Source organism: Lissotriton helveticus, chromosome 5_1 (assembly GCF_964261635.1).
Source record: "Lissotriton helveticus chromosome 5_1, aLisHel1.1, whole genome shotgun sequence".
Taxonomy (NCBI): Eukaryota; Metazoa; Chordata; class Amphibia; order Caudata; family Salamandridae; genus Lissotriton; species Lissotriton helveticus.
Window position 1 is genome coordinate 1341734845 of NC_136065.1, and position 21115 is coordinate 1341755959.

At 47.3% G+C, this 21115-nt stretch overlaps 1 protein-coding gene across 1 annotated transcript in view; it reads left to right on the forward strand.

Annotated features, from left to right (window-relative positions):
- Nucleotides 1-21115, forward strand: part of PSRC1 (proline and serine rich coiled-coil 1) — a 437095-nt gene that overhangs the window by 410966 nt on the left and 5014 nt on the right. The window contains exon 7 of the mRNA XM_078644212.1: nucleotides 2057-2159. Within this exon, the coding sequence (XP_078500338.1) occupies nucleotides 2057-2151 (95 nt within the window). The 3' untranslated portion in view covers nucleotides 2152-2159. The remainder of the gene's footprint in view (nucleotides 1-2056; nucleotides 2160-21115) is intronic.

The window sequence follows — 21115 nt, forward strand, 5'->3', positions numbered from 1 at the left end:
TGGCTAGACCCCCCATCTTCAAGATGCGAGGGACTGAGAGGTGAACTTCTCCTTGCCTTCTTCACCTGAGAGGTGGAGTTGGCAAAGATCGGCACACCTCTCCTCCTATTTCGGTTTCCCCGCTGATTCTCCCTCCCAAAGTGGGGGTCAGAACCGGTGGGGGCTAGTTGCTGGGAGCAGCAAAAGGCAGGACCAGCTTACAAAGGCAGCAAGCCTTTGAAGCTTCCCCTTCATAGACCTTGCCCATCCTGGGGGGCCCAAGATGTGCTTTGTTTTAGGACCCTGAGAGCGGGAGGCTCTCTACCCAGGGGTCCAGAAACATGTCTGGGTGGCAGCTGGCAAGCAGCCACTCAGCCAGGACACTAGAGTTTGGTTGTTTTTCAGGGGGCATCTCTAAGATGCCCTCTGAGTGCATTTGGCATTAAATCCAACACTGGCATCAGTGTGGGTTTAATGGGCTGAGAGATTTGACACCAAACTTCAGTCTTTAAAGTCATCATGGAGCTGTGGAGTTCGGGTGCCAAACTCTCAGCCTATGGTTTAAAAATGACTTTGCTGCACTCACAGTACGTGTGACTGACACATGTACTGTAGGGGCCCAGGGCTTATGCCACTGTGCCCTCATATGTGGTATAGTGCACCCTTCCTTCCTTAGTGCTGTAACGCTAGAGAGGTGACTAACCTATGCCACAGGCAGTGTTTTGGTAGGCCTGGCACACAGGGATGTGTGCCATGTTGACTTGTAGTTTTAGGGTCTCCCCCTGGCACACAGACTGCACTGGCAGTGTGTATGGGTCAGGGGAGGAATGTCTGAGGGTGTCAACGTGTATGCTTCAGCCCTCAGAGACTTTTTCTGGTCAAAAGGCCCTTGGTACCCCTGGTATCTTTAACATGGGACTTATGTGTGGGCCAGAGGAGTGCCAATGTAGGAGCAAAGGTACAGTTTTGGGGAAGGAACACATGCCCTGGGTACCTGATTAGGTGAACCCAGAGCACACTTATGTAAAGGCGCATCAAACATCAGGCAAAAAGTGCGGGACAACCATGCAAAAGAAAGGGCACTTTCCTACATAAACAATTGAGAAATTACAACGAGCAATAGAACTAGACAAACAGCTTGGTAAAAAATGTGGTTCATAATTGCATGTCATATTTTAGAAGATAAACTTTGGATGCATGGCAACTGATATCTGATGAATGGGAGTAATGACAATTGGCAGTAGAGTTTAGAGACATGTTGAGATTACACACATAATCTGACTTAATATGCCCAAAATACAGAAGAGACAAGACGAGGAGAGCAAGCAAAAGAATATCGGAATTGAGAAGTAAGGGAAGGGTCGAAGAGGCGAGAGGGGAATGAGAACATTGTCTGCTACACTGATCAAAGTATGGTACGGACACATGGCACTCGGATCATAAGGTGGGCATACTATAGGTGGGTCGCTTCTTCATCGAATTTGTTAAGTAGATGCCATATACTGGTGGACAGCCTAAAGGAGCCCTGAAGGGGCAGTTGAGAGATAAGTGTACTTGAGAAATAAGTTACATGTGCCCACTAATGTGATTAGCAGATTTCCCATCAATACGAATCTGTTTGAGCACAATGGTTAACAGAAGGTCAAGTGGTGCATACTCTACACAGTTGGGAGTTAAAATCTGCCTGTTATATACTAGAAGCAACTTCTGAGATCAATAGAAAACTTCACCACAATACAGATAAGGCAGTTACATGGGTAACTTGTGGATTCATTTTAATATTTAGTGCTTACAGATTTCGACACATCCACACACACTACTATATAGTGCCTTAATGTTCTTCAAAAGGAAGCAGTGTATAGCGACTTGAGAATGAGGTCTAATAATAGTTCATGACCAAAGCATTGATTCCACATAAGTAAAACAATTATGCTATGCTCATTGTTTTGCACATTGCTATAATTTTTCGATGATCTGCTTGGAACCAACATCATTTGGTTGAACAGCCTCTATTCTGCTCTTAACCATCATCAATCCTAAAAAGTATTTGAATGTATTTTTTTGTGAATATTTAAAGGGTCTTCGCTGATTCCATCCAGAATTCCAACTGTCACAACTACCAGCAGATTGCAGCCACCCAAGAAGGTGATCATACCTGGTACACAGAGGTAAAACTAAAGGTAAAAGACAACAATTCCAAAATTGTGCCGTTTTTTGAACAGGAATATACATTTTTTCCTGATCAGAGTATAAACACCCTGCTTTACACCCTGATTTGTTAATTATGTTCCAGATTCCCCCTTTTCCCAGCCATAACATATCCAAGGTGGATCTCGTGTTTCTTTACTACAAACTGACACTCTCGATCTAGATATGCCCAGTAGAAGATTAATCCAGACTTCCAAGCAGCTACTTCTTTTATTCTCCTTCTGTACACCCTCTGCCCTACCCGGTTCTTTTCTTCTTCTCTGATTGGCATCCATGGGATTTCTTTTCCCCTGTCCAATAGTAATGGAGGTTTCTTTTTCTAGACTTGCTCATGAAAGTTTTTTCTAATGTGTGCTAAAGACATTCAACACAAAGGGATCATGGACATAGTCTTCGCTATTGATAATAACTATCAGTATTAAAAATCAGCATAATTTGCTTTCATTTAATTGCATGAAATTTTAGGAAAATGACACACAAATACATAAAAGGCAAAACCGGCTTTTAGTGTGAAATGTGTCCTTGCATCTATTTTTGATGTAAGGATACATTTTGTGCTAATAAATAGCTCCAAAATACAGCGCTGCGAACTGCAGTTTCTCTCTTTCTGGTCGTTTGTGTGGCATAATTATGCAGTATGATGTAATGGTGTGATTTTTTGAATTTACATAGCAATTGTGATGAAAAATTCCTGAAATTATTAAATTTACAGTAGCGTAATTAACAAGCATTTACAATGCAATGGTCTCGGCATTATTAAAGGTAGAGCTATTGGCATTGCTCATGATTTTTTTTTTAATCATAAATAAATGGCATTGTCATTTACATTGCCAATAGCTTAATCGATTGCATATGCAAGACCTATTGCATTAGCACCCACACACAGAGTAAGTAGTAGAGTAGTAGAGTGAGTAGTTGATAGTGAGTAGGAGAGAGTTATTAGTAAAGAGAGTATTAGAGAGCGAGTGGTAAAAAGTGAAAGAGTGAGTATTATATAGTGAGAGAGTGAGTAGTATAGAGTCCCAGAGACACACACATTTACATGCACAGCCACACCTTTACATATAGTGTATTTTTATTTCTGATAGATACATCTGCCGTGTGGATTCCTCACCTTGTGAATATCCCCTTGCGTCAGCAACATTCGGAAATTCTTTTGTAGCCTCGCGCCGACGTGGACTAGGACGTCATAGAGACACGACCTCGCTCGCGACTCCGCTGACGTCTCCGACGCCTACAATAGGCCCACGCCGGCGTGATGACATCAGTTCCCTTTTTTCCGCGTCGTCGACGCTAACGGTTTCGGGATACTCTGTAGCTTATAGCTTATTGTTACTTAATATTTCTTCGATTCTCCATTCTCTGACCCTTTGCTACCGTTCTCATGTCGACAAAGAAGACTGGGTTTAAGCCTTGTAGAGAATGTGGGAAGATGATGTCCGTTACGGACCCCCACCAGGACTGTATCTGGTGCTTGAGTTCGGATCACGACGTGGAGGGATGTTCTTCATGTCAGAAGATGAATCCGAAGGCTCTTCGCGAAAGAGAATCTAAACTTCTTGTGGCCAAATTAAAGGCGAGTAAAGTTAAAAAATCCTCGAAGCACTCGAAGAGATCCAGGTCGAGGTCTCGAGAGGCGTCGGCCTCGAAGTCTTCGTCTGATCACGTTTCCGGTTCTCATAAGAAACATAAGAAGAGGAGGCATGGATCCCGTCATCATTCAGGTGATAAGTCTGGTTCTAGATCGAGATCTCCCAAGAGGATGAAGTCAAAAGTAATTCCTCCGCAAGTGTCGGATCAAGAAGGTGAGGCTTCGCCTTCGGAGTCGATGGTCCATTCTCCGACTCCGGTTCCGGATCCGACTCCGGCTCCGTCTCCGGCTCCATCTCCGACTCCAGATGGCACAGATGGAGTTCCTGTTGAGGAAGAGGTTTCGAATCCTGTTGAGGAGACAGACTCAAACCTGCCTCGAGATCGGCCTGAGCATCCTCCATTCCCGACTCCAGGTCAGGACCCCTCTGCGTTTTTAAACGCGATGTATGGTGTCTTCTCGAGATCATGGTACCCCTCTGGAGCACTCTCGGGTCCCATGGGTCCCATGGCTTTTAATTTGGGTGTTCCTCACTCATATGCTCCGGCACCTTTTATGCCGTATATGCCAGCCCCGACTCCGTTGTGGCAGTTCCAAGCTCCACCGAGGTCGACGCCGATATCGACGCCGGCTCGGCCGAAGTCAACGACTCCGGTTCCGGCGTCACCGACTCCTAGCAAATCTATGGAGCATCCTTCCAAGCCCTCGCATTCGATTCCGAAGTCGGCTCCGACGCCGTCGAATTCGGCGTTGGATTCGACTGCACTTCGAGTCAAAATGAAATCTCGGAGAGAAGCTCAACGTCTTCTTGATGAGCAGAGGGTTGATGAGTCTTCTTCTGAAGTGGAGGAGGGCGAGCTGGATGGGAGTTGTTTTGAGGACCTAGCAGAGGCGAGTGGTCTCGAATTTTCTCCGGAGTGGTCTTTGCCTTCAGGACCTGATGCACCCTCCAGGGATGTGCAACCATATCATGTTGTCATGAAGAAGGCAGCAGGACTTTTGGGTTTGACATTGCCTACTGTCGAATTTAAGTCAAATTTATTGACTGAGGTTCTCCATTCTCCAAGCTCGGCAGTGGAGCCGATACTACCGTTTAATGATGCTTTGAAAGATCCCATTATGGAGGTATGGAAAAAACCCTTTTCTGCTCCTGCAGTTTCAAAAAGTGTGGCTAGGAGGTATAGAGTGATACAAAAGGGGATGATGGACGGAGCGTTTGAGCAAATCAAACACTCACCCCCAGTCAACTGATCTGGGTTTAATCCATCACCATTCTTTAGCCCACTCAGCCACCCCATTTCAGACATGGCTATATGCAAATCAGTCTGACCCTGTGCCTCATGGGAACAGTCCAGCCCGAACTGCCAAGCCATGTCTTCCATGGACCGGAAACAAGCATCCTGGGACCGGTTTCGGATTCATAATCCTCATCAGCCAGGCTATCTTGAATCCAGTGGCCAAGTGAGCAAGGGACTCACGTCTGAGCATACCCTGCCACACTTAGGGCGAACAAAGCGATACAAAAGGGGATGATGGACGGAGCGTTTGAGCAAATCAAACACTCACCCCCAGTCAACTGATCTGGGTTTAATCCATCACCATTCTTTAGCCCACTCAGCCACCCCATTTCAGACATGGCTATATGCAAATCAGTCTGACCCTGTGCCTCATGGGAACAGTCCAGCCCGAACTGCCAAGCCATGTCTTCAGGGTATGCTCAGACGTGAGTCCCTTGCTCACTTTGCCACTGGATTCAAGCAAGCCGGGCTGAAGACGGCTGGAATGCCAGAAACCGGTCCTCGGAAGCTTGTTTCCGGTCCAGGGAAGACATGACTTGGCAGTTCGGGCTGGACTGTTCCCATGAGGCACAGGGTCAGACTGATTTGCATATAGCCATGTCTGAACTGGGGTGGCAGAGTGGGCTAAAGAACGGTGATGGATTAAACCCAGATCTTTTGACTGGGTGTGAGTGTTTGATTGATTCAGATGTTCCGTCCATCACCACCCCCTTTTGTACCGCTTTTGGCCGCCACAAGTGTGGCAGGGTATGCTCAGACGTGAGTCCCTTGCTCACTTTGCCACTGGATTCAAGCAAGCCGGGCTGAAGACGGCTGGAATGCCAGAAACCGGTCCTCGGAAGCTTGTTTCCGGTCCAGGGAAGACATGGCTTGGCAGTTCGGGCTGGACTGTTCCCATGAGGCACAGGGTCAGACTGATTTGCATATAGCCATGTCTGAACTGGGGTGGCAGAGTGGGCTAAAGAACGGTGATGGATTAAACCCAGATCTTTTGACTGGGTGTGAGTGTTTGATTGATTCAGATGTTCCGTCCATCACCACCCCCTTTTGTACCGCTTTTGGCCGCCATAAGTGTGGCAGGGTATGCTCAGACGTGAGTCCCTTGCTCACTTTGCCACTGGATTCAAGCAAGCCGGGCTGAAGACGGCTGGAATGCCAGAAACCGGTCCTCAGAAGCTTGTTTCCGGTCCAGGGAAGACATGGCTTGGCAGTTCGGGCTGGACTGTTCCCATGAGGCACAGGGTCAGACTGATTTGCATATAGCCATGTCTGAACTGGGGTGGCAGAGTGGGCTAAAGAACGGTGATGGATTAAACCCAGATCTTTTGACTGGGTGTGAGTGTTTGATTGATTCAGATGTTCCGTCCATCACCACCCCCTTTTGTACCGCTTTTGGCCGCCATAAGTGTGGCAGGGTATGCTCAGACGTGAGTCCCTTGCTCACTTTGCCACTGGATTCAAGCAAGCCGGGCTGAAGACGGCTGGAATGCCAGAAACCGGTCCTCGGAAGCTTGTTTCCGGTCCAGGGAAGACATGGCTTGGCAGTTCGGGCTGGACTGTTCCCATGAGGCACAGGGTCAGACTGATTTGCATATAGCCATGTCTGAACTGGGGTGGCAGAGTGGGCTAAAGAACGGTGATGGATTAAACCCAGATCTTTTGACTGGGTGTGAGTGTTTGATTGATTCAGATGTTCCGTCCATCACCACCCCCTTTTGTACCGCTTTTGGCCGCCAAAAGTGTGGCAGGGTATGCTCAGACGTGAGTCCCTTGCTCACTTTGCCACTGGATTCAAGCAAGCCGGGCTGAAGACGGCTGGAATGCCAGAAACCGGTCCTCGGAAGCTTGTTTCCGGTCCAGGGAAGACATGGCTTGGCAGTTCGGGCTGGACTGTTCCCATGAGGCACAGGGTCAGACTGATTTGCATATAGCCATGTCTGAACTGGGGTGGCAGAGTGGGCTAAAGAACGGTGATGGATTAAACCCAGATCTTTTGACTGGGTGTGAGTGTTTGATTGATTCAGATGTTCCGTCCATCACCACCCCCTTTTGTACCGCTTTTGGCCGCCATAAGTGTGGCAGGGTATGCTCAGACGTGAGTCCCTTGCTCACTTTGCCACTGGATTCAAGCAAGCCGGGCTGAAGACGGCTGGAATGCCAGAAACCGGTCCTCGGAAGCTTGTTTCCGGTCCAGGGAAGACATGGCTTGGCAGTTCGGGCTGGACTGTTCCCATGAGGCACAGGGTCAGACTGATTTGCATATAGCCATGTCTGAACTGGGGTGGCAGAGTGGGCTAAAGAACGGTGATGGATTAAACCCAGATCTTTTGACTGGGTGTGAGTGTTTGATTGATTCAGATGTTCCGTCCATCACCACCCCCTTTTGTACCGCTTTTGGCCGCCATAAGTGTGGCAGGGTATGCTCAGACGTGAGTCCCTTGCTCACTTTGCCACTGGATTCAAGCAAGCCGGGCTGAAGACGGCTGGAATGCCAGAAACCGGTCCTCGGAAGCTTGTTTCCGGTCCAGGGAAGACATGGCTTGGCAGTTCGGGCTGGACTGTTCCCATGAGGCACAGGGTCAGACTGATTTGCATATAGCCATGTCTGAACTGGGGTGGCAGAGTGGGCTAAAGAACGGTGATGGATTAAACCCAGATCTTTTGACTGGGTGTGAGTGTTTGATTGATTCAGATGTTCCGTCCATCACCACCCCCTTTTGTACCGCTTTAGGAGGTATAGAGTGGCTCCTGAGGATCCTGCTTTTTTATCTTCACATGCCTCTCCTGAGAGTTTGGTTATTCAGGCCGCTTGTTCTAAAAAATCAGTGGGTGCTTTTCCACAGGTGCCTGGCGACAAAGAGGCCAAGAGACAGGACCAAATTGCAAAAAAGACTTTCTCTTCGGCTAGTATGGCGTTGAAGTCTACTAATGCCACTTGCCTTATGGGCAGATATATTCATGCTCTTATGGACTCTATGCGCTCATTAATCCCTAAGGTCCCTGAGGATAGCAGAAAAGACTTTGAGGAAGCTTTGTCTGATTCTCAAGCGGCAGCCCGTCAGGTCATCCAAAGTGTGCTTGATACTACGGATTCTGTGGCAAGGATCATGGGCACGGCGGTTGCCACGAGGCGCTCAGCCTGGTTGAAGTCGTCTGATTTTTCGGCTGATGTGCAGTCGGCTTTGTTGGATTTGCCTTTCGATGGTGAGGGGCTCTTTGGAAGAAAGGCAGATACGGCCTTGGAGAGATTCAAGGACAGCAGGGCGACTGCTAGATCTCTTGGCCTTCAGGTCAGAGGCTCTACGGTCAGGAAATTTAGAGGATTTGGCCGCTCGTCCTTTCGTTCTTATAGACAAGGTCAGCAGCAGCAACAACAACAGCAGCAGCAGAATACCTTGTATAGGTCATACAGGGGAAAACAGAGGGCACGTCCTCGAGGGCGTCAAGCCTCCTCCTCCTCCGCTTCCTCCAACCCCCCAGCCACAGAGAAGCAGCCCTAGATCCTCCATTCAGGATCATGTAGGCCCAGTGGGGGGTCGGCTTACCCACTTTCTACGGGATTGGGAATCGGTTACATCAGATCTTTGGGTTCTCAATCTCGTAGAAACTGGGTATGCCCTTCCCTTTCCGGAATTCACTCCCAATTACCCTCCTTGCCAGGGGTATTGCTCAGAGGAACATCTGTTACTCCTCCAGGAGGAAGTCCAAACTCTATTGAGAAAAGGTGCGATAGAGGTGGTCCCAGAGCAGGAAAGGGGTCAGGGATGCTACTCCCGGTATTTCCTGATTCCCAAGAAGGATGGCAGACTTCGTCCAATCCTGGATCTCAGGATCTTGAATTTTTATCTGAAGCAGGAGAAATTCAAGATGCTCACCCTTGCTCAGGTTCTTCAGGCTCTGCTGGAAGAAGACTGGATGGTGTCACTCGACTTGCAGGATGCGTATTTTCATATTCCAATCCTGAAGTCGCACAGGAGGTATCTCTGTTTTACGGTGGGATCGCAGCACTACCAGTTTGCGGTCCTTCCGTTTGGACTTACTACTGTGCCTCGAGTCTTCACCAAGGTGATGGCGGTGGTGGCAGCACATCTCAGAAGATCGGGGATACCTGTATTCCCGTATCTGGACGACTGGCTGATCAAAGCAGAATCGTCAGAGAGAGTGCTCCAGCATCTGCAGGAGACAACCCAGTTGTTGTACAGGTTGGGTTTTTCAATAAATGTACCCAAGTCTCACCTGGTGCCCTCCCAGCGCAACCTGTTCATAGGTGCGGTACTGGACACTACTGTATGTCGTGCATTCCCTCCCCTCAAAGGATTCGCAACATACAGGAGATGATTCCTTTATTTTACAATGGAGCGGTCGTTCCAGTCCTGAAGGTCCTTCGCCTGCTCGGTCTGATGGCTTCTTGCATTCTGTTGGTCAACCATGCATGCTGGCACATGAGGGCACTCCAGTGGTGCCTCCGCAGGCAGTGGTATCAGCCCAACGGGGATCTCAGGGAGTCAGTGAAGATCTCCAGAGAAGCTGCAGCGGATCTGTCTTGGTGGAGCGTGGAAGGCAATCTTTCTCAAGGAAAGCCTTTCCAGCTGCCTCCATCGGTGGCCACAGTGATAACGGATGCATCCACTCTAGGGTGGGGTGCTCATCTGGGGGATCTGGAGGTCAAAGGGCTTTGGTCTCCAGAGGAAAGGTTGCTTCACATCAACCTTCTAGAATTGCGGGCGATACGTTTGGCGCTCAAGGCCTTCCTCCCTTCCCTTCGCGGTCAGTCAGTTCAAGTACTGACGGACAACACGACCGCGATGTGGTACGTCAACAAGCAGGGAGGAGTGGGGTCGCAGTGTCTCTGCAGAGAGGCTCTGCGCCTCTGGTCCTGGGTTCAGGACCATCGGATTTGTCTGATGGCAAATCATCTGGCCGGAGTGTTGAACGTTCGTGCAGACAGTCTCAGTCGGCAGTTCTCTGCCGACCACGAGTGGAGGCTTCACCCGGAGGTGGTTCACGACATCTTTCGGATGTGGGGAACTCCTCGGGTGGATCTGTTCGCCACTCACGAGAATGCTCACTGCCTGTCGTTCTGCAGTCTCCAGTTTCCGATGCAAGGAGCTTTGGGGGACGCGTTTCAGTTGAGTTGGGGAAATCAACTCCTTTACGCGTTTCCTCCCATACCTTTGATTCCTCGGGTTCTGAGGAAGATTCGTCAAGACTGGGCCCAAGTCATATTGGTCGCCCCGGACTGGCCAAGAAGGGTGTGGTATACAGATCTCCTCCACCTCTCCTCTCACCCGCCGCTCCGTCTCCCTCTCAGGGCAGACCTCCTCTCTCAGATGGAGGGGCAGGTTCTACACCCCCACCTCCAGACATTACACCTTCATGCCTGGAGATTGAACGGGGCAACCTGAATTCCTTTTCCCTTCCGCCTGACGTTGTGGATGTCATCTTGTCAGCCAGGCGTGACTCCACTAAGTCCATTTATTCTTATAGATGGTCGAAATTTGTCACGTGGTGTGGGGGAAAGTCTATTGACCCTGTGAGAGCCCATTTGTCTGATGTTCTCCAGTTTGCCCTTTCTCTGGCGCAACAGGGGCTTGCTGTTGCCACAGTGAAGGGTTATCTTTCTGCACTGTCGGCTTTTCTCTGCTTGCCTGACCAGCCATCTCTTTTTAAGTCTCCTGTGGTGTTAAGATTTTTGAAGGGCCTCACAAATAAGTTCCCTCCTACTCCTTTTATTGTGCCTCAGTGGGATTTAAATCTTGTCTTGACTTTTTTGATGGGTGCTCCTTTTGAGCCTCTTCACAAATGTCCCATGAGGCTTTTAACCTTTAAAACAGTCTTCCTCGTTGCAATAACCTCGGCAAGGAGGGTAAGTGAGCTTCAAGCTCTTAGTCATAAGCCCCCTTTCTTGACCATTCATGCTGATCGAATGGTTCTCAGGACCAGGGCTGCTTTTCTGCCTAAGGTGGTAACTCCCTTCCATCTGGGGCAGTCCATTACCTTACCTACCTTCTATCCTCCCCCTCACCCTTCTAAGGAGGAAGAGAGACTGCACCGTCTGGACCCTAAGAGGGCGGTGTCCTTTTACTTGGACAGATCCAAGGACTTTCGTTTGGAAGACCAGCTCTTCATTGGGTTTGCTGGCTGCAAGAAAGGAAGAGCTGTCCATAAAAGAACCTTGTCAAGATGGATCGTCCTCTGCATAAAGATCTGCTACTCTTTGGTCGGTAAGGAACCACCAGAGGGTATAAGGGCTCATTCTACAAGGGCTAAGTCTTCGACCTCTGCATTGGCTAGAGGTGTGCCTGTAGAGGATATTTGTAGAGCGGCAACTTGGTCTTCCCTCCACACTTTCGCGAAGCACTACTGCTTGGATTCCGAAGTGAGGAGGGACGGTCACTTTGCACGCTCTGTCCTTCAGGATTTCCTGGTTTAGAAGAGTGGACACCCTCCTCCGGGTGTGGGGACTGCTGTGGGACTCTATTCACAAGGTGAGGAATCCACACGGCAGATGTATCTATCAGAAGAACAAGTTACTTACCTTCGGTAACGCTTTTTCTGGTAGATACTATATCTGCCTGTGGATTCCTCACTGACCCACCCGCCTCCCCGTTGTCCACTCTTCTATGCCAGAGTTACTGTAATGTAATTATTTTGTTGTCAAGGAAATGTTTCAACTGCTTTCCTGCATTTGCTTTACACTGTGTGTTTTGCCTTGACTATTGTGTACTGTGTATACTATGTATATATCTACTGTCATTGGTCCGTCCGTGTGCCTCGATGGCACGTAAAAAAGGGCGGAACTGATGTCATCACGCCAGCGTGGGCCTATTGTAGGCGTCGGTGACGTCAGCGGAGTCGCGAGCGAGGTCGTGTCTCTATGACGTCCTAGTCCACGTCGGCGCGAGGCTACAAAAGAATTTACGAATGTTGCTGACGCAAGGGGATATTCACAAGGTGAGGAATCCACAGGCAGATATAGTATCTACCAGAAAAAGCAGTACCGAAGGTAAGTAACTTGTTCGTTTAGTAGTAAAGAGTGAGTAGTATAGTGACTAATTATGAGTGAGTAATGCTGAGTAGTAGAGTGTAGCAGAGTGTGTAGTACAGTATTACAGTAAGTACTATACATTAGATGCTATTTAGTACAGTGAGTAGTAGCGCGTAGTTGATATTGAGTATTACAGTGAGTAGAGAGTGTTATGGAGTCGTATAGTAAGTATTCGAGTGAGTATTGATAATATTTGATAGTGAGTATTATAGAGTGACTATTTGAGTGAGTATTTGTGAGTAGTAGAGAGCGTAGTAAAGGGTGTGTAGTAGAGTGTGTAATAGAGTGTTATAGTGAGTACTGTAGAGTATTTATTTGTGTACTAAAGTGAGTAGGGAGTATTAGAGAGTTGTTGAGTAAGTACTTTAGTAGTAGAGTGAGTAGTAGTGAGTAGTTGATATTGAGTAGTACAGTGAGTCTAGAGTATTAGATATTTGTTGTGTAACTAGTACAGTGAGGAGTGAGAATATTAAAGAGTGAGTAGTAAAGAGAGAGTAGTAGTGTGTAGTAAGTTGTGTGTAGTAGACAGTTTTTTGTAGAGTATTAGAGTGAGTAACTTACAGCATTTTTCTCATTAGTAAATCTATTAGGCAGTATTAGAGAGTTGTAGAGTAAGTAGTACAGTATTAGAGTCGCAACCAGGTGGTAGGGGAGCAAGCATGCGCAACCAGGGGGCAGGGGAGCAAGCACGCGCAACCAGGGGGCAGGGAAGCAAGCACGCGCAACCAGGGGGGCAGGGGAGCAAGCACGCGCAACCATGGGGGCAGGGGAGCAAGCACGCGCAACCAGGGGGACAGGGGAGCAAGCACGCGCAACCAGGGGGGCAGGGGAGCAAGCACGCGCAACCAGGGCGGCAGGGGAGCAAGCACGTGCAACCAGGGGGGCAGGGGAGCAAGCACGCGCAACCAGGGGGCAGGGGAGCAAGCACGCGCAACCAGGGGGCAGGGGAGCAAGCATACGCAACGACGGGGGGGCAGGGGAGCAAGCACGAGCAACGAGGAAAAAATGAGTGGAACCACACACCCGCATCACCCAAGGCTTTATTTCTCTATGCAACACTAGAAAAAAAGGCTTGCTTGCTAGTACAAAAGAAGGGGCAAAAGAGGACCCCTCTGACTGGTCCCTCTACTGACCATCCACAGGTCAGAGAGGTCACCAGTCCCCCTCCGAGGGTCCAGTATACAGGTGTTGTATCCAAGCACAAGAATTGGGCCTGAACCTCATGCCTCGGAGCACGGCCATTAAATATCCCCACGCTATTGTTTCAAATGTCTTTTCAAAATTAAGGGAGACCAGGGCCCATTCAGCCTTACCTCCTGCGGTGTCATGGGGCACACGGGTCTCTCTTCAAAGATTGTGGGATTATACAATGTTAATATTACCTGAATGTTAAATCAATTCAATGCACCATAACATTCTACTCCTTCAGCACTGGTGAGGTCACTTACAAGAATCTAACACATTAATTCCTTACAAGTGTCATATAAATCTAATACGGTCTTCCCTGTGCTAAACTTCTCTGGATTTCTCATCTCCAAAATGACTTATCACTTTGCTCCAAGGACACAGACCTTTAAAAAGTTTAGGACATCTTATGAACAACGTGCTATCCTTTAAATATGCATTTAATTGCTGCACTGGGTCATTATAATCCAATATGTTAACACAGCAAAGCAGCGTCATAGTACCTAGACTGGACAACTGGGTGTCTGCAACTTTTATGTCACATGCTACAACTAGGAAGGGTCCGAGATGCACCTGTCTGCAAAAGATTGCTGCATCTTTAATAAGAAAACAAAAGGCCAAAGAGAAGTCAAGTCAAAGAGCATTTTGGTAGATTAATGCTCATTATTACTCCCACTCTCTGCTGAGTATGGATTTGGTCTCAAATTAATAAATTACCTCATTTTCGAGCACATCCCCTGCATCTCTTTGCAGTGATGCTACACAGCCTCTGCATCTCTCTGCAGTGATGCTACACAGCCCCTGCATCTCTCTGCAGTGATGCTACACAGCCCCTGCATCTCTCTGCAGTGATGCTACACAGCCCCTGCATCTCTCTGCAGTGATGCTACACAGCCCCTGCATCTCTCTGCAGTGATGCTACACAGCCCCTGCATCTCTTTGCAGTGATGCTACACAGGGCCTGCATCTCTACAGTGAGGCTACATAGCTCCTGTGTCTCTTTGCAATGACGCTGCTCGGCCACTGGATCTCCTTGCAGTGATCCTGCCTGGATTCTGGACCTCTCTGCAGCGACGTTACACAACCCCTGCATCTCTCTGCAGTGCTTCTGCCTGGCTCCTGCATCTCGCTGCAGTGCTGCTGCCCAGCCCCATCATCTCTCTGCAGTGATGCTACCCAGCCCCTGCATCTCTACAGTGATGCTACACAGCCCCTGCATCTCTCTACAGTGATGCTACCCAGCCCCTGCATCTCCCTACAGTGATGCTACACAGCCCATGCATCTCTTTGCAGTGATGCTACCCAGCCCCTGCATCTCTTTGCAGTGATGCTACCCAGCCCCTGCATCTCTCTACAGTGATGCTACACAGCCCCTGCATCTCTCTACAGTGATGCTACCCAGCCCCTGCATCTCTCTACAGTGATGCTACCCAGCCCCTGCATCTCTCTACAGTGATGCTACACAACCCCTGCATCTCTCTACAGTGATGCTACCCAGCCCCTGCATCTCTCTACAGTGATGCTACACAGCCCCTGCATCTCTCTACAGTGATGCTACACAGCCCCTGCATCTCTTTGCAGTGACGCCGTCCACCTCTTGCATTAGAGTTTCTCTGCTGATACACCTCTTCATCTTCCAACAAACGGTGCTCCCTGCCTCAGAACTTCTCTACTGATGGCACTCGGCCTACGGTGACCGTCTATCTCCAGGTCGTTGGGGACAGTGTCTCCAGCCCAGAACTTGTCACCTACAAATGTAGTAGGCTATCACTTAGTAGCCCGGGACTGGAAGCAGTGTCTGTATTTACCTGGATGCAGTTGGTCGTCCTAACTCGACCCTGCATCTCTGAAATGATGCTGTGTTGCCCCTGCAAGTGTTAGCAGTGAAGCTGCAGGACCCCCTGCACTTCTTTGCAGCTGAGCTGAGCAGCCCTTGCGCCTCTCAGCAATCACTATTGCATCCCCCCGCCAGGCCCCCTGCCATGGCCTTGCTCTGCCCTCTGCCCTCTGCTCTGTACAGTGGCAGCGTCTCCTCTCTCCCATGTGCTGTCTTTGAGTCATTCGCAGCTGTGTGTAAGTTGTGTCCCTGCCTGGTAAAAGGGTTTTCTTATCATCTGTACCCACCCGAACCCCCAGAAAAAGAGTCAAGCGCATCTGTGGCTTTTTGACTTAACTCGCAAGGGAAGCGCTACGACTCCTTAAACGTCAGAACAGGAAATAGTGTTTCTTTGAGTGTCGCGTTCTGACCCTAATGGCAGTGAGGGGGCTGTGCTGAGGTGATCACCAATGGGCAATAACATTACTGTACCAATCAAAGTGCAGGGGCCGGGAAGTACCCGCGCGAGCCGAGGCTGGGCGACAGCAGATCTGTACAAAACGCCTGAAGTGCAGACACTTAATCGAAAGACTTTTTGGTCTACAAAGGGGCTTGCGTGGGCTCGAATAACGAGAAGCTGTACTGGGAGCCAAGAAAGAGCAGGCAGTGTACGGCACTTTGCAGAAACAATTTTAAGTGCTAAAAGAAACATTGTTTATGGATGTGTTGTTTGCTATAAAGGCAGTTGCAAGCCTCACATTTCAAAGCATTGATTATGTGGCACAAACGGAGAGGTCGAACTCCCTCTCTGGCCGTGCACATTTCAAAACATTGATTGTGTGGCACCAACGGAGAGACGAACTCCGGCTCTGGCTGTGTGCAGCCTTGTTGTAGCGTGATTGAGCAGCAATGACACTTTAGAGTTTAGTAGGTCAGGCGCCGATGCACTTCAGTGCAGTGCAGGCTTCACTACCCTGTCCCACCCTGCGACCAATGCCCCCGGGACCTCTCTCTGGGCGGCTAAGCTCTACACAAGGCCGCATAAAAGGAAAACTAGAGCGCGCTTCACAAAAAGGGTCAGTGGTGCTGTTGTCACGCGACTGTGCCCTTTTGTGAAATTAATTTTAAGCGGGGGCTTAAATATCTTTTATATTTTTTTGCAAAAAATGTTTATTGGCACTTGAATCGCAATGTGCACAAAAAATCAACACAGTACTTCAGCAGAAGTCTACAGTAAGCATAAGAATATAATGAAACTTCGAGTGTTCCGATTTAAATAGCTCCTAACATGAAAAACAAGTACAGAAGGGTTACCCAACACGACCACGTTTCTCCGAGGCAAGGCAGAAATGCCTCAGAGAAAGCATCGTCTTTTTCCGATTCGGCCAATGGGAAGAAGAGAGAAAGTAAATAGAAAGAAGCTGCAAAAACGACCCTAAATCCGAAAAAAGACGGGGCTTGAACCGAGTGGCGCCCCTCTCCTCCAATGGCTGGCCTCCGTTTAGGAAGCCAGCCAATGGAGAAGAAGGGCGGGTTCCAAGCCCCCTCTAAGAAACATAAAATCTTCGGAGCCCAGCCCACTGCTTACGCAGTGCGACGGAGTCCTCGACCTAAAAATGAGCCCTGTCCCATTAACAATACATGTCGACTGAAGGTAACAACTCCTGACATCTCCCGGCATTCTTGTGTTCTCTCTCCTTCAGCTTCCCCCACACGAAAAGTATGATATGCCAAACATTTATGTGTGATCTCTGTTTTTGTGCTCCATGCTAGGCCTACTTTTTGCGGTAGCACACACAGTTTTTGCAGGCAGACAAATCCAAGTTGTTCATTCTGGTCTTAAAAAAGCCACTGAAAGCCTGTTTATTTATTACAATAATGGACAGCACAACCATTCTACTTGGTTGGCAAGCATGCTATTATCCAGTCAGAAAGTACTCTGGAAGGGGTGGAAAACAATAGTCTATCTGGGATGAGATATGTTTTTTAGGCAGTTGCATATCAAGCCTCTGTGTTCTGGCGATATAAAGGACATCAACCATTTCCCCTTGTACTTTATGGTATATTGTATTGTATTGTAATTATATTGAGCTACCGATTACCAACATTGACGAGGTGTTGAATCCCTTTTTGCTGAGTAGCACGCTACTCCGGAACCCAAAAAGGATTAGTATAGTGAAACTTGAGTTAATTTGAGTGGTCGACATGTGAGTGTTAGTTGGATTGAAAAGGATAATGGAGGATAGAAGAGGGAACAGTTTAGAAAGTGTTTATTGGGAGATCATAGTAGTAAGATGAGGTTTGGGATGAGTTTAAGGAGAGATGGACAAGGGAAAAATCCCTAGAAATGGATTAGGGAGATCATAGTAGTAGAATGAGTTTGAGATAAGTCAAAGGAGGAATAGATGAGAGAAGAATTTAGAAGAGTTGTTTGCGATATCATAGTGTTAAAATGAGGTTTGGGGTGATATAAGGAGGGAAGAGTCTAAAAAGGGTTATTTGGAGATCATAGTAGTAGAATGAGGTTTGGGGTGCGGTAAGTCAGCAAAGCAATGTTAAGGCCCATTTGTCCTAAGGGCTGTGAAGAATAACTTCTTTTTTGTGGTAAAACACATACTAGTATGTTCAGTTCCATCTCCCTCCAGCCTGCAGGCATTCTTTATTTTGTACTGATCAGTTGTTCCAGTCACACTGCCAGCAACCTTCTGGTGCACATCATCCCTAATACTAGAATCCTTTCTTAGTTGACGCATGTCTCCAAATTCATCAGTACCTGAACTAATTTCCCCTCACAATCACTCGACTGATGCTTACACTGGGATTCAGTGTAGCATTATTGTTATTCCTCATTCCAAGTATGCCTTTCCAGGTCTACTTCTAGATCTACACTCTTTAGCATGTTAAATCATGTGTAACAAGGCAAATACTTGCCAGTCCTTGCTGTTGTTCTCTGACCTAATTCTCTCTGCACCTCTTTTAATGCTGAAAGAAACTCGTTATTCCAGGTATCGAGAGATGATTTATTAGTTGCGTGAGCTGGTCCTATTTTGGCCAAAACTTGATTCCACTCAAGTCACTGTCAACAGATGCAGAAATGCATAGGACCTACATTTGCAACTAGTTGTGATATTCTTCCCTTTATGTGATCAATTTGTTCTTATAAACGAAGAGCTTAGCTGACCAAGTATGCTAGAAAATATTCAAAAGAAGATCCTCCCCAATATGAGCCACCACTGCTAGAGCTTACGGCTAGCTGGCATATGAAACCTAAAGTACATTTTTTGTGTTCCTCAGTAACTGGAGGGAATTTTCCTGATTTTATGAGATCACCAATTCCTGTTATAGGGTGGACATATAGGGATGCGGTTTCCTTCTCTATTCCTGTGTTTTGCCAATTGTGCAGAATTTTGCACGCCCACAAAGGATTATTTTCCATGTCTTCTATACTGAGATTGCTAAGACCGATTTGAGGTTTGCCTCAAAGTAGGCTTTGGTTTCCTCACGATGAAATCAGAAAAGCTTTCAGCTCTTAGCTACCAGGCATTCATTCAACAATTTATGTTAACCCTCTTATGGGGCACCATAGAAAAATTTCTAAGGGTGAGTGACCTGATGAAGACCTGGGCATAATATGCACAGTACACATGTTGGCCAACTAAACCGTTGGGAAGAAGATGTGATTACGTTGGCAAAAACAATGATGAGAAATGGAGTAGTAAGTAAATTATCTCTGGGTCGGACTCCACAATCTTCAAGGGCCGCTAACTCCTAGGGATGTTGACCATCCAGAAAGGGTGAGAGTTCTGTATAAGGTGGCCAGCCCTCTTGTGTCCAATTGGGAGGTCCCTGGCTGAGTTTGACGTCCCCATTTTGCTTCAGGTGACTGCAAACGACATCAGCTACTTGGTTCGCTGTTTTTCTAGAGTTGGGGGGGGGGGGGGTTCTCTTTCCTACGGAGTAATATCTCTTTGGCTGAAATTTGGTGGAAATGGTTCTTAGAAGATTTGTACAGTTTATCTTCTGGACACTCACATCATAGAGGAATTTGACATTTGGTAGGAGATGCCATATAGAAGACTTAAAGATGGAGAGGGATCAAAGAGCTAAACTAGTTTTTAATGAAAAATAGCAATGGGTGGCGATTGGTGGGACCCTGTGAGACCCTGCAAGTTGTTTCCTGCTACAGAGGCATTAGTCATAGAGAGCTTTACCAGTGATATGTTAGACTTCGAGATTCTTTTGCCAGCTTGCAATGGAGGGGCTCCTCATTACATCTAAACCTTTTCACAAATAGAAGGGCAAGAATGCAGACCTTAAACACCACTTTTAAGTGGGTCAATATTCCGTGATTAAGGCATCCAAAACCACTCCAAACTGCTTGATAACTATAGGTGCTTGCCATTTTAAAATCCACAGTGGAGGTGTATGTTCTACCATTGAAGCAATATTAAGGCAAGCCAAACAATTGGAGTTGCTGGACCAAGACACTGTTCTTGAGGAAAAGTCTACTGGTGGTACTGTTCAGAAAGAATAATGCTTCATCGTTATTAACTCCCCCAGACAGGTAGTAAGGCATAAAGCATTCCCTTAGGGAAATAAAGCCACGATGTACTTTGAGCTGCGAGTTTTGTGGCACTACTCTGTTGTTACTGCACCCTATGGTCATTTATGGAGAATTTACACACCACTTCCATAAGGAGTCAAGAAAGCTTCTGCAAGATATTGAAGGTAAGAATGGCTGCTTCAGGTTAAGTGAGCAGGTCTGTGAGAGTCTCAGTGGAATTTTCTACTAATGGTTAGTGCTTGGTTATGCCTCACTTCTTCATTCCAAATGCTCATCAGAAAATTAAGACCAGGCTTTCTGTGTGAGTACACTTTTTGGATTTACTACAGATCAGGAGATAAAGACTGAAGCAGAGACCTTCTTTTATCTCAAGAGCCAAACAGAAAGTTTCTGTGTCTACGAGATTGCTTGTGCAGAACTGGGGTGGCATGGTGAACAAAAGAACGATGGATTTAACTCCGATTACTTGACATGGGGTGAATGTATGATTTATTCAGCATTTCGTCCATCATTTGTTTGCATAGCACTGTGCAGCATGCCAGGCAACATCCTGAACCACAGCCTGCTATCTTTGAATTTGACTACACTGATCTTGAGTACTGATCTTACAGATAGGTAAATCTTTACTCTGGGTTCATGAACTTCGTGGAAAAGGCTATGTTCCGTATCACAAAGTCATCAAGCAACTTCAAGTGGGTGATATGCTGCATTTTGTATCTACAGAGGTAGATTGATCCAAGAACATGCGAAGAACTGCTGTATCTTTTTTATGAAGATAAGATTGGACTACAGTTCTATCTGCTACTAGTGCTAACAGCAATTTTGTTTCATTATGTGTTTCTTCCTCACCTTGTCCTGGAGGTGTCTTTTGTCTTTGCCTGTAATTTATCTTTTGAGGGTAATCTCCACTGATACTGGCCCAGATTCTTATGTTCTGTGACAAACGTTTTGTCTGTCTGTCCTTGATTGCTTCTGTTGCATGAAGTAACTTGTGTTGCATGACTTGGAGTCATGCTTGATCCCAATGCACCATAAACAGACATCACGTGGGTCTGTTACCAACATCTGCTTCTGATACATGCAACCTGGCTTAATACCAGATGTTTTCAGGGGCAATATCCCTGCACACAGTCAAAGTTGGTTTAAAGTTTTGAGAATTTGGTGAAAACTAAGTTGGTGGAAGCAGAGGGCATGTCCATCAGTGTGGCTGAATGTCCACTGAAAAGCCAGTGGAACACATCAAGACATGGTGTTGAAGTGTGACAGCAGTGCTAATGGTCCTTTCCAGTACTTAACTTGAGCAGGTGGTTGCAGGTAGGGCTCACCAGCACTCATTTCTGGGGACTTGCACTTATTTTTCCTCTCAGAATATGACCTAGAGCAAGAGAGAGAAAAACACAACATGGGCAAAAAAGGAAGACGAGAA